Here is a 15,070-nt window from a genome sequence, read left to right as displayed (position 1 = left end):
ACAGCAGATATAACTGCGAGCTTAACGAGTTTGTCAATTGCAGCATTTGCGATTTTGGAAATGAACAAGCATGGAAGGAATTACCCCAGCCGTTACCATGTGCAAACAGAAGACAGACTCTTCCCTATGTAGTGCGATAAACAAAATTCACCGCACCAAGCTAGCCTTGCAATGGCTGCATTTGAGTCTAAAGTAGTACTTCTGGGCCAGGAGAAAAAAAATAGTTTCCAAAAAGCGGGAATACCATAGTTCATGCCGATAAGAAGTCAATAAAGTTTTATTTTCTGCAAAATTGGTGCGTGTTCAGGCTAAACGCAAGTCTTACCCGCCTGTCGCACCCTCGATAACCCCGGGGAATGAAATCCTTCTGCGTTTCCTCATCGCCATCTTGCATCCTCCCTCACTATACAATTTTCTACAGAATACCACCACAGATCGACAGACATGAGAAGATTACAGTTTATTGGTCGCAAGAGACAAGTCCAGAATCCCCAGCGACAGCAGCCTTTGGTTTATTCTTCGGGACATTTGTTGGGCCTACCGTCAGAACTGCTAGTACTGGTGGTGGGAAAGCTTGACACGCACAGCATGATTACTCTTTCGCTCACCTGCACAACTCTGAACGACCTTATAAGGAAGGAATTTTTGTTCAAGGAAGTTCGTCTGGATTCAAGATCGAATATCGAGCGCTTCAACAGACTGCTGCGAAAATCTGGAAACCGCATAATACCCATTATTACCAGGTTGGTGCTGACCTCGCCTGCCTTACGCATGGACTCGATGGATGTTAGTATGGGAACGATAGGAGTGAATTACGGGAGTAGAAACAATGCCATAGAGAGAGACTACGTTGATTGTCTAATGGACATGTCTTTTTTACCAAATCTCCAAGAACTGATTATATTGGATATTCCTCCCAGATTTGAGTTTCCTTCGTGGACTGCCCTTTGCAAAAGGCTGGAGGCCAAAGACAGAAAATGGTACGGGTCTGCGAGAGAGATTGTCCCGAAATTTTCAGTTAAACGGCTGGATTTGTCTTCTGCAAGTGGCTGGTCCATTCCGCTCAGGTCCAATTTACTCTGGACTTTTGGCCAATTCATAGAGCTACGACTGTCAAATATGATCATTGACTCACAGTCACTACAGTCAACCAAGTATCTCTACGACGCCAATTCAGAAGATTTTGTGAGGGATGACGCCATAAAAGATAATTATGCATCTGCGTGCCAAGTTTTAGTTCTGAGTGGCTGTTCCGTCCAACCAGGAGCATTGAAGAGGTTACCCAAGTACTTTTGCCAGGTCAAGCGATTAGAGCTCTACGGCATCAAGAACCTGTCCGACCTAACGGTGGTGACGTCCTTCCATTCTGCTGACACTATTCTGCTTGATTTTGGCTCCAGAGTATTTCAGAACTTTCTCCATAAATATTCCGGCAGTTTTGACGGATTTTTCGCTCTACTGTGCAACTTTCCGTGGTTAAAGAAGCTCGAACTCATCAATGTGGATTTCCTCAACATGGCAAATGTTCCCAGAGAGCCCACCAACTCGCTAGATTTCAGCTCTTACAAGGTTTGTTTATTTTGGTTCTTCACCAGACTATCTCAACTATCCGAGCTGTCAATCGTTCTGACTTCTAACAACTCTAACCTGATTCGTGACGCAGAAGATCGTGATTGGAGACAATTGCTGAACCCGTTCAATGGCGAAGCATGTAAGGTAAGCGTCTACACATCGAAGGGGATGTTGCTCCACAAGAAAATATGATGAAGTTGTATTCTAAGCACTTGAAAACATATAGAAAGCTAAAACTGGGACTATCAGAAGCAACACATGACTCCAACTTAGTGGAAACCAGTTTTTAGCTGAAGCTATCGGATGAGATGTTAGATGAGAATTCGGAGAGTGAATCAAATTCCAGTATCTCCCACTTACCGCTGCGCAAAGCCAGGTGGTTTGGACGAGGAACAAGACTCACTTTCACCTGTTTCCCATAGTTGCTTCCATCCTGAGAGAGGACCTGGAAATGTGATTCCAAATCTGATTCAAGCAACGGGACAAAGCTTCCTTTCTGTCCTGCAACGCCCTGTCTGATGATGCTCTCTGCCGGTGAAGCTGGCAGTGAAGTTGTGACACCAAGACCTTGGTAGAAATCTTTGCAAAATGGAATGGCTGAAGCCGAATTCTGTCTGAAAGATTTGATTCTTGATTGTTTGGGGAGATCCGGATCTGGAGTGTCAGCGAGTTGATCCTTCAAAGTGATGAAATCTTGCCTCAGTTTGACAGCTCCATCGCTGTTCACGTTAACCAGACCATAGTTGTTGGGTTCTTGGGAATACTCATACACAAGTCCTCCGCAGAACACCTGTGCCATTGTTTCTGAGTAAATAGCCTGGATCTCCTCGAACAATCTGGGCTGAACTTCGTTGCAGCCAAATCTAGGAGCACTGTTAATCGACTGCTATGTGAAAAGAAATTGTCAAGGAACTTACTCTGAAAGGAAAATTGGCTTCGTGTAGTCTCGATAATTGTCCACCAAAATGCTGTACCCACTTGTATGAAACGATTGCTTACCGCACCCTTATAGGTATGGGCTGGTCAGTAGATGTTCATGAAATGCCAGAAATATTCCACTTACATTGATATGAATTGACACCATAGAAGTCAATAGAGTCGGAGGAGTCGCCATTGGAGCATTCCAAATATTTCGCCAGAGAGACTCTATAGTTCAAATCATCGGCGGCGGAATAACCAACAGGAATTTTTCTCAGTTTGTTGTACTCAATATAAGACTTGAGATCACGAACAACGGCTTTCACAAATTTCGGTGAAACCAATGCCGATTTCTCATCATTGATAACCTCATTACCTGCAAAAAAGGCTAAGGTGTTGTTGTAGCCACTGAACTGTTCGACAACTTTGAATATGCGCGTGAGATATTCCTTGTTATAGGAATTCCAAGGTTCGTATCTATTAATATGTGAGTTTTCCAAAGGCGAGTTAACATCTAGAACAAGGAAGATGCCAGCGGCGGCCAGAAGAGTCATGCATTTGTCGTGATTGAGCTCTGGATTTACGGAGTAAACACGAATGGTCTGCAAAATGTCAGTAAATTTTTGAAAAGCTCAGAAGAAAGAGTCGGCTCTTACGTTTATTCCCAGCTCCTGGAACATGAAAATATCTCTTGTACAGGTCTCGGCGTCTGATAGAGGATCCTTGTCTTTGGAAACGGCAGCGGATCCACCAGGTTGGTAATCCACACCTCTGATGAAGAACTTTAAATGAAGAGGTTAGAACTGCAAGAAGACAGCGCGAAAACAAAACAGCAGTTTTTTCTTACAGGATCATCAGTCACAGAGTCAACAAAGTGACGCCCTTTGATTGTGATGGGGTTGATTGACGCCGTAACTCCCAAGACAAACAAGAAGGAGCGTAAAAGCGTTGATTTGAGGTCATTCATTGTGAGTGATTCAGAAAACCCTTTTCTGGTTTTATTAAACTGCGTATGAGTAGTTTGGTCCAACTAGTTCAAGAACAAAGAAAAACTGAACAAGAAGAAACTACAACAGCTGTAAACAAGACACTAGTCGCTGAGCCGCACGACATGCGCCACGCCGCAGGACCCAGGGAAATCCATGAGTGCTCCAGTAAAGGCATAAATGAGGCAACGATAACCAAAATAATATCCACAAAATATCGGATAAAATATGGATACAGACAATTGAATATTTTACTGCACATTATTGGTCAATTGGCCTTCTAAACCTTTGTTATCTTACGATAACCATGCGCTTAACTAATCCAGGCGATGGGTGCCAGCTTTCGTGTGGCGCGTAAGCGGTTCCCCCCTTTAGACAAGACTTATATCCTCTTGTATCTCTTCTCTTGTCACATTCTAAACAATAGGAGCACCCTCTCCTGATGGCTGTTCTCTATATTATTTGAGACCAGGTGATCAGTCATTGACGAGGTGGTGATATTTGACCGAAATAGGTGAATTGCCATCGAAAGTGGCAGTTTAGACAGGTTGGTACAATGAGTCGGTATCAAGAGAAGGTGCTCAATGAAGCACACCTTCGGGACAAAGCAGCCAGGGATAAGTTGCTCTCGACTCCTTTGCTGATGCCGACTTCGCCACTGATTACACCTCCTTCTGTTTCGAAGGAGTCGCGCGACGACTTTGTTCAAAGGTTCAACCTGAAGGCCCAGGACGCAGACCACACGAGGAGATTTGAGCGCTTTTTGAACCTCTACAACATCACCAAAGAGCATTATAGAAAGTATGAGAGATCAGCAACGGATATTTCAAGTCACAGCCGGAAATACAATATGTTTCCGGACAGCGATGACGAATACGAAGAGAGTGCTGATGAAGACCGTGAAATATGGGATGAACCTGAGGACGAATACGCAGTCAATGACAGTGGTCCATCATTCAAAGTTCACGGAGAGTACATGTGCACCGATTTGGACAACTTTTACGATAGCGACAGTGCCAAATTGGAGGATGAGATTGCGGTTTTGCAGAATGACGATTCTGATTTTTACTATAGGAGGATGGCAAAAGTGAGCATTTCTGGTGAGCAGGAAGAAGATGATATTGTCAAGCGTCAGAGTTCAGACCTTGTTGGCATACCGTCTTGCCAATACCTTCCAGTTGACTCTTCAGAGTCATTTTTTGAGTGGGAAAGCCATTCTCCCACAGACCGCAAGGAGATTTTCGAAAATCTTGGAATTTACAACCCGATAAACGAAAAGTACTTAGAACAGAATGAAACAGGTGCATTTGCGTTCTCCGCGATGCATTCCATGAAGTTTCGAGATAGTCTGAAGATGTCGTTTCATTCCCAGTTCCGATCAGAGGTGTTCGGTGAGAATTACAGAAGTAACGTCATTGCTTACTCACCTGATAATCGAGCTTTGTATGTTGGAGATCGAAATTGTATCAAGGTTTGGCAGTTTGGAACTTTGAATCGAAAGGAGTCGTTCAAAACAATTCGGTTTGAATATGGTGGAATGCTTCCAGAAGCCTCAATGACCGCTCCTTATGATGCTCGTACCATTAACTTTCTCAAAATTTCCCAACTAAACGGCAAAGAGGTGCTCATAGCCGCAATTGACGAAGGAAGGGTAATGATATGGAATACTGGTGATCTTGATTACACATCTGACCAGAACAGAGCCTACGAGCTCCAGCTCAGTTCCTCGGTCTGGGGATTGGACGTTTATCCTGAATACGACTTACTGGTTGTTTCTGATAACTCCCAAACAGTGACCTTGGTATACGTTGATGTGGCGAATAAGCGGCTGCATGCTGTCAGCTCAGCACCACTTCTTTATAATGTCCCCTCAGTGTGTTTTGTGAAAAACTCACCCAAGAAGAAGACCGAAGGAGGCTGGAACGTTCTTGAAGTGGAAGTTGCGGTAGCTTCCATCAGTAGTGAGGTTGTGGTGTTAAAGTTCAGAATAAGGCAAAAGGTCGAGCCCGAGAACTCATTCCTGAATGACTGTCGCAATGGAAACTTGGAAACACTCACATGGGTCCATCGTGCATTACAAAACCACCCTGAGCACATATCCAATAATGTCATTCTTGACCCGCCCCATGCCGTTGCAAGGTCTTTGCTTTCCGAGGACGCTTGGACCATTTCGCACGTCAATTTATCCGCCTTCAAAAAGGTCATATCATTGCCTGCGATGACAGGAAATCAATTTCTTCATCAAGCGTCGCACCTCAAAAAAATCTCTCTGGCGAGCAAGTTCCTGGATGTGGAATCGGACCCGTGTATTTCAGGCCATTTGGGAATTGGAGCCACTTTGGCACATTTTGACATTCCCTGTGCGCATACAGTTCCGGATGGAGGAGTGAAAATCCGCTCAAACCTGGCAAGCTCACCGAATGCAGAGGAAGGTATCATGAACATATCGGATGCGTATAGGAGAAGACGGAAGTTGTTCGACACCTACTACGTGAGAATTCAAAGGGCCAGAGAGAAGTCTCACCTATCCAGCAACGGAAAGCTCTACTGGGGAATTGATCCAGATACAAGTTTGGATGATGGCGGGTTCCTTCTAGTGACAACCACAACACGAGTAGCGTTGCTACGAAAGAATAGACTCGTTTGCAATGCTTCTAGCGGAGAGATTTTTCCTTACATGCCTGACAATCCGGGCCATTCTAACCGGATCTCTATGAGTCTTGTGATCCCCGAGCTCTCAGCATTTGTGGTGGGCACAGAGAAGGGTCAGTTGGCGATACTGAGACTGACGCAATATAGAGGCTGCTATGGTTTCAGACATGAGTATGTGTTTCCGGGACCTCGGATGGCGGTGCCAATCTCGAGCCGGATGCATGTTACGTTATTGGGATTTTCTGCTGTGCAACTGGATGAAAGTGAGCTTAGGTATCTGCTGACTGTGATTTACACAGACGGGAGAGTTTTAGAGTACGAGATCATGAATGACGAACTGGCACGACTACGGGTCCACATCACATGATGGAGTGGTTTGCGGAGTCGCCATGTGATCGGCCAGTGGGATGGTTTCTGACCGGCTTCGAGGGTTCGTGACGATTTTAAGAATTTTTATTACTGGGTTTAATGGTTTTGACCAATTGTGATTGTTTATTAGGGATTTCGTATAATGTTTTTGAGGGTTAAGTGAGATATGCTTCATGGAGTAGCATGGTCCATAGTGAAAAATAGGCGTGCGTAGGAGAAGCGAACCATAGTCCAGAATCACACAAAATTCTGGCAAAATGAGTAAAAGTGCGGACAATTGCAAACCGGTCAAAATGGAATAAACAAAATTCCAGTTTAATTGAAAAACGATTGCATGAACCGCCGGGTCCACCGAGTTGTGCAGGTTTCATGTGCTGGCCAATGGCATGCACTTAGATGGCCACAGATGCTCGACGGTTTGAACAGAGCGTCGACGGAGCGTCGACAAGGCAGCAAAAAGATTACGAGTCAAGGCTTAGAACCTAAAACACACCCCAAAGCGCCTAAATCCAGCGAAATATGCCCTCTAATTTCACAATTGCGCATTGAATATGATCCATGGAGACCGTATCCGGTTTTAGTAATTTACCGTATTAGGAAAAACAAAAATTTGGTTTCCGGAAGCACGCGTCGTTGGGATCAAATTTACACGCGTCAGGGAGACGTCGGCGGTGCAACTATTGCGGTGCACGAACCACAACATCTAAATCTGTGCTAGTGGCAATTCTACCAAATAGTCTCTACATATGATGAGTGAATATGAACGCAAATGAACGTCGATGCCAGAAACTTTTCTTATAAAAATGCACAATACCTGAGCAATTAAAAGTTGTGTGAAATGGACCAGCCTAAGTAAATAGGCGGGGGGAAGAAGGGCGAGTCCTACAAAGGGGCTCACAATGAGAAACGCTGAAGAAGTCATGAAATGAATGGGGTAAATTGTCTAAGAGACCAGCATCAATATTTCAAAAGGTAGACCTATTGAGACAATTTAACAGGAGACAAGGTCAACAACTTGCAACTCAACCTCGTGACACTGGTCTCCGATGGACTCGTCGTACAGGTTGTAGAAGGTACCGGAAAGACACTGGTAGAAGACGGTGTTGTTACCAATGGCCAAGTAACCATCCTCACTGACAGACCATCCGGCAGCGTAGATGGCACCAGCCTGAGGAGGTGGACCATCAAACTGGAACTGTCTGTTGGCGACAATGGAACCAATTCTTCCCTTGGCATCGGTCAAGATACCTCCGTTGAGCACCAAAGAGAGGGCATCGTCAGACTTGCAGGCAACAGAAACAGTGGACTCGGAGTCGTCTGAGGTGGTTTGACCGTCAGTGGCTTCGGCAGCAGCAGTGCCAGTAGTGGTGGTGGAGGCCTGGATCTGTCCGTCACCGATCTGGGTAACGGCAGCGTCGGTAGAAGTGGCAGTGGAAGCTTGAACTTGTCCATCACCGATTTGAGTAGCCACGGCAGCGGTCTTGGTGGTGGTGTCAGCTTGGACCTGACCGTCACCGATCTGGGTAACGACGGCAGCGGTCTTGGTGGTGGTGTCAGCTTGGATCTGACCGTCACCAATTTGGGTCACAACGGCAGCAGCAGTCTTGGTAGAGGACTTCTTAGCGGACTTGGTGGTGGTGTCAGCTTGGATCTGACCGTCACCAATTTGGGTCACAACGGCAGCGGAAGTCTTCGAGGTCTTTTTAGCGGAGGTTGTCTTGGTGGTGGCTTGAACCTGTCCATCACTGATCTGTGTCACAACAGCAGCAGTAGTCTTAGTGGACTTCTTAGCAGACTTGGTCTTGGTGGTGGCCTGAACCTGTCCATCGCTGATCTGGGTCACGACGGCAGCGGTCTTCTTAGCGGACTTGGTGGTGGTAGCGGCCTGAACTTGACCGTCACCGATCTGGGTGACTTCTCTCTTAGCCAAGCTGGTGACAGACTGGACAGCGATTCCGAAAGTGGAGGTCCAGTCAGTGGTTCCACCAACCAAAGTGGCACTAGGAGTCAAGGTGGACCATGGCTCGGTTGGAATGTAGGCGGCAGCGACCGAGTTGACAGCAAAGGCTCCCAAGAGGGCAGCAGAGGACAATCTGTATTGCATTGTGTAAAGAAACGATTGAAAAAGGTTTAATGTACTAGTGGAAAAATTGCTCAGCGAAAACCGAGGGGAACTTGCTCCCTTTATATACTCAGCTTAACTCGGTCTCGAAAGGGGGAGATATAATTAGAAGTTTGTCCGAGTTGGGATAAATGGGATATGGGCTAAACAGGATTTCGCGACCGGATTGAAGGTGATGCGCCACAGACATGATTCCGGATTGCCCCAACACAGGGGTGGGTGTGGATCTTGATCTGATACTGGAAGCGGCGAAATCGTCGGCTGATTATGTGAGGAAAGTTTGTTTCAGTATAAACTTCAATTAGTTATTTAATTTCCCACTTTTTTCGTTGTTTAATTCCATGCAATACCGTAGATCGCCTTCACCAAGTCTTCGGGATCGAACTGGACCCGCGCCGCACAACACCCCTATAGCTCATCACCCCGGCAACGCACCTATTTTTAGCTCGTCCGCCTCGGGCAAAAAGAAAGTCACGAGGAATAGAACCGGATAGGAGCCGTCAAGTGAATCACGCACCTCACGCTTAATTGTTTCCGACGGGTGTTTGGGCATTTTTTAGGTTATGTTGTGACTTTGGCATGACGACCCTGGGAAACGTACTAATTACACAAGAGCTGGTATATAGATATTGTGTATATCCGAAATTTATACAGCTCGTGCTCAAAGCTAGCATGTAAATCACGTATTCACAGTTTGAAACTCTTCCGCAGCATTCCATTGCTTTCGGTAACCGGGCCCACTACGCCGACATTTCTGCCAAGGCACGACCATTCTAAAGCTCAACGAGCCTCTAAAACCTTGAGAGTTTCAGAGCTATGGCCATTGGCGATCACCTGAGTTCCCTGGAAATATTACTAGCAGCCCAATGAGTAGCAGCACCAATCTCCACGCAAACTCCCATCGCCTTGTAGATCAATTCCTCTTCCGAACAAATTAAGTACAGCGAGCTGTAAGCACGGTAATGTTTCCGTTCGTCCAATGTCAAGCAGAGAACCCATCTGCTGGAAACAAGGCTGGTGAATCTGAGAGATCCGAGCCGATGGGTATAATTGGGTCCGATAGAGTTTGTGGGATTGTGGGCTTGCGATCACTTGGTTCATGTCTGAATTTGGTATAGAGCACTACAAACTATCATCCCAGAATGTGACTTGCTACTTTGCAAACGCGACTTCAAATCGAGTTTCCGAGGATTTGCGCACTGAGAAAAGCCTCGTATCACCCTGCACTCTCGTACTCATGCTTCCCTTGCTTCTTCCACCACCCCGACTCACCCCAATTCGCCTTGGGAACAACTCACCTGAGTGAATTTGGAATAACGGATTGCACAGCCTTGACATACATGCCGACATCAACAGAGATGAAGAAACTAAAATCCGGATCCGGAGGATTCGACAAAAGCCCCCGCAAAGCCTGGAGCTTAGTTGGCTTAGGATATCTACAAGCCTTCAAACAGACACGAAATCCTATAAGTCTTCATTAAGTTGAATTGGGTTAAATGAAAACACGTCCTCGATTAAGATTTGAGGGAATCATCTAAGCTTCAGAGGGGTGCGTTTCCCAAAACCTTCAGCACCTGATTGACTAAAAATAACTGAGAATGTCTTCTTTTGCTGTATGGCCAAGATTAAAAGCCTTCCCAAGAACGTCAACAAGGTCCTAAAAGACTCGACAGAGGGATCTTCATAGTGTTTAATTGATTCTCGCAAAAAGCCAGCATCACCAGATCCTTGTAATGTATGCTTCAACAATTCCCTTTAATCGCTTGGTCCGTCCCTGCACTACATTCCAACCCCAACTACCGAATATGTAGTCTGCATGGCCAAATGGGGTCATCCCATTTGGGCTAGCATTGAGGTGCTTGTGTCTAATCGTTATATACGGATGCGACTGGACAATGGAAATGAAGTCACTATACTCACTGTGACTAGCCATTATAACTAGCCGCAGTTCATGGCACACTTATATGGTGAATGGGCATATATTAAAGTGGGTTTGATTAGATAACACATATAGACAAAAACAGTATCGGTGTGGTGCGGTGTTCCGGATTGGATTCGCTCAGCCGGAATGGTATTGGTACAATCGAAAGACAGGTAAATGATTCGTGATCTGTTGAAAACGTCTGTAGCTCAGACGAAAAGCCAATAAAAGCCTAGTTCTGCCTCCTGAAAGCCTCACCCCTCACTATAATCACTAGCAGTCCGCGCATCGTCATCATCGTCAATTGGTTTTACCGACTGGGTCTTCGGAATTTCCGATTCATCAACATCTGTCTCGTTGTCATCGGAATCCGTCATCACTGCGCTCTCGTAGGTGGGCCTGGACGGGCTCCTCAATGGTGGGAGTTGAGTGGAGGACCTTGGCATGAAGTTGTAGGCACCTCTCGGAGGCGGGCTTCCATGGACACTATGTCCGTTACTGTGAGTGCCGTTATAACTTGGCAGAGGAAAAGGCGGTGTTTTCTTCACAGGCGAAGAAAGCGACATCAACGACATCACCGCTTCCTTCTCGGCAACGTCTTCATCGTTGTGGGAAACACTGTTTTTCCGGCTGCTCAACGCGCTGTAGAGAGCCAGATCTGCGAATCCCTCATCGTTACTTCCCACTCGAAGATGCTTATTGTTCTGTTGATGTGGTCGACTGGCCACCTGGTCCAGTGACAGTCTCATTCCGGGTTTAGAGCCACTCGGGCTTCTCGGTTTCGCGGCAATCCCACCCCGGCTGAAACCGAAACTGGGCTGTATCAGCTCGTGACGCGTCGCAGAAGGTTCTTGATCTTTCTTCGCATCGTCAATTGTCTTTTCCAGCTCTTCCAGGGACTTGTTTCCCCAACCATTCTGAACCTTCAATGCGGCGTAGTTCAGTTTTGTTTTGAGCGTTTCGGAGATCTCTTTAATCTCGGCCGGGTTCTTCTTGTTCACTCTGTACGGACTCTGTCTCTTTGGGGATTTGGCAGAGTCATGGAACACAAATCCCACTCGGTCAGGTGATTTATTGATCACGTTGTATAACTCCAAAGACCTCCTCTTCACCCCAGCATCCCAATTCTGCTTGCCGATTCTCTCCGGGGACTTCAGCAGTGAATAAAAGTCAGCCGACCGCCGTTTTGCAGAGCCCATTGGCGACAATAGTGGCGTTTCTTCGAGTCCCTCGGACAAAGTAGGTCTGTCCGGCGTCCTCGGAACCACCGGAAGTCCAAGACCGGCTCTAGTAGGCGAAAACTGCGGCGCAGACGGCGTAGTGGGGACTGTTTGGCTTTCACTACTTGGGCTATTCTCACTTTTGATGGAACCACCCTGTTTCATAACAGGAGTAGCCGGTGGCATCATCGTGGATGGCGTGGTAGCGGATGGAAGGTCTTCAAACTTGGGTAGCGTTGAAGGTGCCAAGTTGTGAGTGGCAGGCAACACAAGGTCGGCTGAAGAGTCCACATTTGTAGAGCCTAAGCTCTGCGAAGTTGACTCGTTTTCAGAAGACATGTTGTGAAGAGTTTGTGCAAATGTGGCGAGACCCTGTTGAAGACGATGAGACCGTCAAGGAATTTTGGTAATACTCAACAGTAGCACTCTATGCTAACTCTGTGAAATATCGTAACAAAAACGTGACTTACCGCTAATACCGTTGGTAATCTTTTTTGCCAAGACTCTGTCGAGATATTGTTTGATGAGCCTGTCGAGAATCTGATGGTATGCTGTGAAAACACTCTGTTCACGCTCTGTTCACAAACTGTCTTAAAACTCTGTTAGCGTCTCTTCCAAAACTCTCTGTCAGATTTCAGTCAACTGTTTCTCAACTATTTCTTTTTTGAACCTCTGGCTCCTTCTCTCCGGTAAGTAAAACGCAGCCCCTAACAAAACAATTGAATACCTCTCAACTCCTATACAAACGGCAACGTATCCAGCGCTAAATCGGAACGCCCAAAAAACAAATCTTGATCCAATAAACTCAAATAACTGATCCTTTTGATCGTGCTCTTTTTGAAAATCAGCCTCTTCCCGGTTATGTGGAGACAACGGCTTTTGTCCCAGTCCAGAGCTCGCCTATTGGGTTGTGTGTAGATCAGCTAGCGAACACTTTGCTCGGCTTAAATCCGAATATCCCTTCTCCGGTCTTCAGCGTATCGATATAGACCAGTTCGGTTTGCTATAGCAAGAAGGATTGATTATCTTAATAAACAGAGAAAGAAACGCAGTGATAACCCGTTTCACGACACTGTTTACACAAACATGGAGGTCGTCCGCGAGCAGAGCATTTCGTGTGTCACACGACGCGTTTCAAGGAGTCCCAAACCGGTCGGTAGGCCGGGAAGGCGTCCGAGAAGGTTATTAACCCTTGAAGTCAGCAAAAAATTTCACAAATTTCTCAGATCTACTATTCAGAGCGTAACCTCAGTGCCTAAATATGATGATATGCATTTTATTAGAAGCGAGAAGCGTGTCTTACAGAGTGTCATGCCAATGACATAGACAAACAAAAGAGTAATCAGTGGCACAACGAACAGTCAAAAGCGTAAAAGCGGAGCGAAAGAAGGTCCAACCCACCGAGTTGTTGGTGTAATTAGGCGATCGGATTCAAAGCGTAGTTATGGCAGAACAAGGATGTAGACACGGAAAACCAAGGGAAAATATCGGACGCAAAAAACGAAGACATGAAGGATGCTGCATTACGTGCAATAGGGTAGTTTTGAGAAGGATTAAAAGGGGTTGAAAATGTTTTCAAGGCATTGATAAATTTCATTGCCGCAAACTCATCTCCCTCTCCCTCTCGTCCTCCTCAGCAACAGTCAGCTTACGCGTTCCCATCACTAACCCATCGTCATCGTCATCATCGTCATCGTCATCGTCGTCATCATCATCATCGTTATCATCATCATCGTTATCATTCCCATCATTGTCATCATCTTCAATCGCCTGGTCATCGTCGTCGTCCTTGTTGTTGTCATCGTCGTCTTCATCCTCGAGGTCTGGGTATCCACCCAACTTTATGACGATCTTGTCCACAACCTCGTTCCAGTCCATCATTCCACCCATTCCAATCTCGCCGTAGGAACTCACAACTTTTTCGGTAGGCTTCAAAATCTCGATCCACGGCATGTCCTCACGGATCGTCTTTGCGTGTCTCTTTGTCGCCGCAGAAGTATAAGCGAACGAAACCATCGCAGGTGCTAACAAAATCGGATACTGGGTATTCCATGCCCTCACCACGTTGGTCAAAAGGTTATCACACAGTCCAAGAGCAATCTTTGATAACGAATTCGCCGAGAGCGGAGCTATTATAAAGATATCTGCCCAGCGCCTTAGCTCGATGTGCAGAACTGGATCTGTGCGGTTACTCCAGGTGGACCATTCATCTTTGTCACGCCATATCTGAACGTTTGCAGGAAATTCCCCGCGCGACACAAAATGTTCTGCGGCCTTAGTTAGAATCAACTGAATAGACACCTTGTCCTTATAGATTTCCTCCAGCTTGTTTATTATCAAACGAGTCTTCTTGATGGAAATCGAGCCACACGCACCAAACAAAATGTGGAGTTTTCCATCATCTTGTGGCAGACGTGCGTTGACACTAGCAGAGCTTCCTTGAGGTCTTACGGAGTGTGTAGGAGTAGTAGCTCCAGTGGCAGTCTCATCATGAACTAATGCTTCGGCGATGGACTTGGTCTCATTAGTGCTTCCTGAACCGCTGCGGGAACGTGTTCCGGTACCAGCATGCCTCACAGCATCTTCCACGTAGAAATGGGCATGCATCGAGGGTGCCTTGTGGTGAGCAACCGACCCCTGGGGAATTAAAAAGGACTCTTGCGAAGACTCTGCCGCATTGATGGACTCTGTAAGTTTGCTGACAGAACTATTTCCGTTGCGTTGATTGCGTTTATCACGAGCCGCTTGAGCGGCAACAGCAGCAACAACGGCTTGAGCAGCTGCCCGGCCCCTCAGAACAGCTCCGCCGGCCGGAACAGTCTCCCGAAGGGAATGCGAGGGCGAGATCGGCTGGCTCGAGAAGTTGATTGATTTGGCTGGTGAAACGGATTCGTCGCGAATAGGAAGAACATCACCATCGGATTCGTAGTGGCGTTGAAGGATTGGCGGTGGAGATGGGCACCTCAAAGAGGACAAAGCCAGAACGCTGGGCGACTCCGAGATATCCTGTTGCTTCCCTGACTCTTTCCGTTGTGGTTGGGTTTTGTAGAGTTGCACTGGATTTGGGTTCGGAATGGAACTCATCTTGGAGGTTACCACTGGGTTGTTGGTATCGAACGTGACGGTTTGACGTCTAGATATTGGATGTTCGTCACCGGAAGACACTTCCGGCGACTTATTTCCAGTAAGGATGGTTGGGAGTGTTGGCTGATCTGGCATCAGAGAAAAAATGTACACAGACTCAGGGAAGAAGGAATGCTGTGAAAAAACTCAAAGATCGAGCTTAGGCAGAACCAAGACACAATGATAG

At 46.4% G+C, this 15,070-nt stretch overlaps 7 protein-coding genes across 7 annotated transcripts; 3 read left to right on the top strand and 4 right to left on the bottom strand.

Annotated features, from left to right (window-relative positions):
* Nucleotides 1–444: 444 nt before the first annotated feature.
* Nucleotides 445–1,764, top strand: KUCA_T00005850001 (uncharacterized protein; the record flags this gene model as incomplete). The annotated part of the gene is made up of 1 exon (XM_022603174.1): nucleotides 445–1,764. One exon carries the CDS (start codon nucleotides 445–447, stop codon nucleotides 1,762–1,764), a length of 1,320 nt encoding a protein of 439 aa, XP_022461839.1.
* Nucleotides 1,765–1,858: 94 nt separating this feature from the next.
* On the bottom strand, nucleotides 1,859–3,044 carry KUCA_T00005849001 (uncharacterized protein; the record flags this gene model as incomplete). The annotated part of the gene is made up of 3 exons (XM_022603163.1): nucleotides 1,859–2,455; nucleotides 2,534–2,577; nucleotides 2,636–3,044. 3 exons carry the CDS (start codon nucleotides 3,042–3,044, stop codon nucleotides 1,859–1,861), a joined length of 1,050 nt encoding a protein of 349 aa, XP_022461838.1.
* Nucleotides 3,045–4,032: 988 nt separating this feature from the next.
* On the top strand, nucleotides 4,033–6,495 carry KUCA_T00005848001 (uncharacterized protein; the record flags this gene model as incomplete). Its single annotated transcript, XM_022603152.1, has 1 exon — nucleotides 4,033–6,495. One exon carries the CDS (start codon nucleotides 4,033–4,035, stop codon nucleotides 6,493–6,495), a length of 2,463 nt encoding a protein of 820 aa, XP_022461837.1.
* A 336-nt stretch (nucleotides 6,496–6,831) lies between these two features.
* On the top strand, nucleotides 6,832–7,215 carry KUCA_T00005847001 (uncharacterized protein; the record flags this gene model as incomplete). Its single annotated transcript, XM_022603141.1, has 1 exon — nucleotides 6,832–7,215. The coding sequence occupies one exon, from the start codon at nucleotides 6,832–6,834 to the stop codon at nucleotides 7,213–7,215; it is 384 nt and encodes a 127-aa protein (XP_022461836.1).
* A 273-nt stretch (nucleotides 7,216–7,488) lies between these two features.
* Nucleotides 7,489–8,601, bottom strand: KUCA_T00005846001 (uncharacterized protein; the record flags this gene model as incomplete). The annotated part of the gene is made up of 1 exon (XM_022603130.1): nucleotides 7,489–8,601. The coding sequence occupies one exon, from the start codon at nucleotides 8,599–8,601 to the stop codon at nucleotides 7,489–7,491; it is 1,113 nt and encodes a 370-aa protein (XP_022461835.1).
* Nucleotides 8,602–10,794: 2,193 nt separating this feature from the next.
* Nucleotides 10,795–12,099, bottom strand: KUCA_T00005845001 (uncharacterized protein; the record flags this gene model as incomplete). Its single annotated transcript, XM_022603118.1, has 1 exon — nucleotides 10,795–12,099. One exon carries the CDS (start codon nucleotides 12,097–12,099, stop codon nucleotides 10,795–10,797), a length of 1,305 nt encoding a protein of 434 aa, XP_022461834.1.
* Nucleotides 12,100–13,353: 1,254 nt separating this feature from the next.
* Nucleotides 13,354–14,979, bottom strand: KUCA_T00005844001 (uncharacterized protein; the record flags this gene model as incomplete). The annotated part of the gene is made up of 1 exon (XM_022603107.1): nucleotides 13,354–14,979. The coding sequence occupies one exon, from the start codon at nucleotides 14,977–14,979 to the stop codon at nucleotides 13,354–13,356; it is 1,626 nt and encodes a 541-aa protein (XP_022461833.1).
* Between the last annotated feature and the right edge of the window lie 91 nt (nucleotides 14,980–15,070).

The sequence above is a fragment of the Kuraishia capsulata genome, genomic scaffold (genome assembly GCF_000576695.1).
Source record: "Kuraishia capsulata CBS 1993 genomic scaffold, Kuraishia_capsulata_scaffold_7, whole genome shotgun sequence".
In the NCBI taxonomy this organism is placed as follows: domain Eukaryota; kingdom Fungi; phylum Ascomycota; class Pichiomycetes; order Pichiales; family Pichiaceae; genus Kuraishia; species Kuraishia capsulata.
The sequence above is the reverse complement of the archived record's forward strand: the minus strand, read 5'-3'. Positions and strand labels throughout refer to the sequence as shown.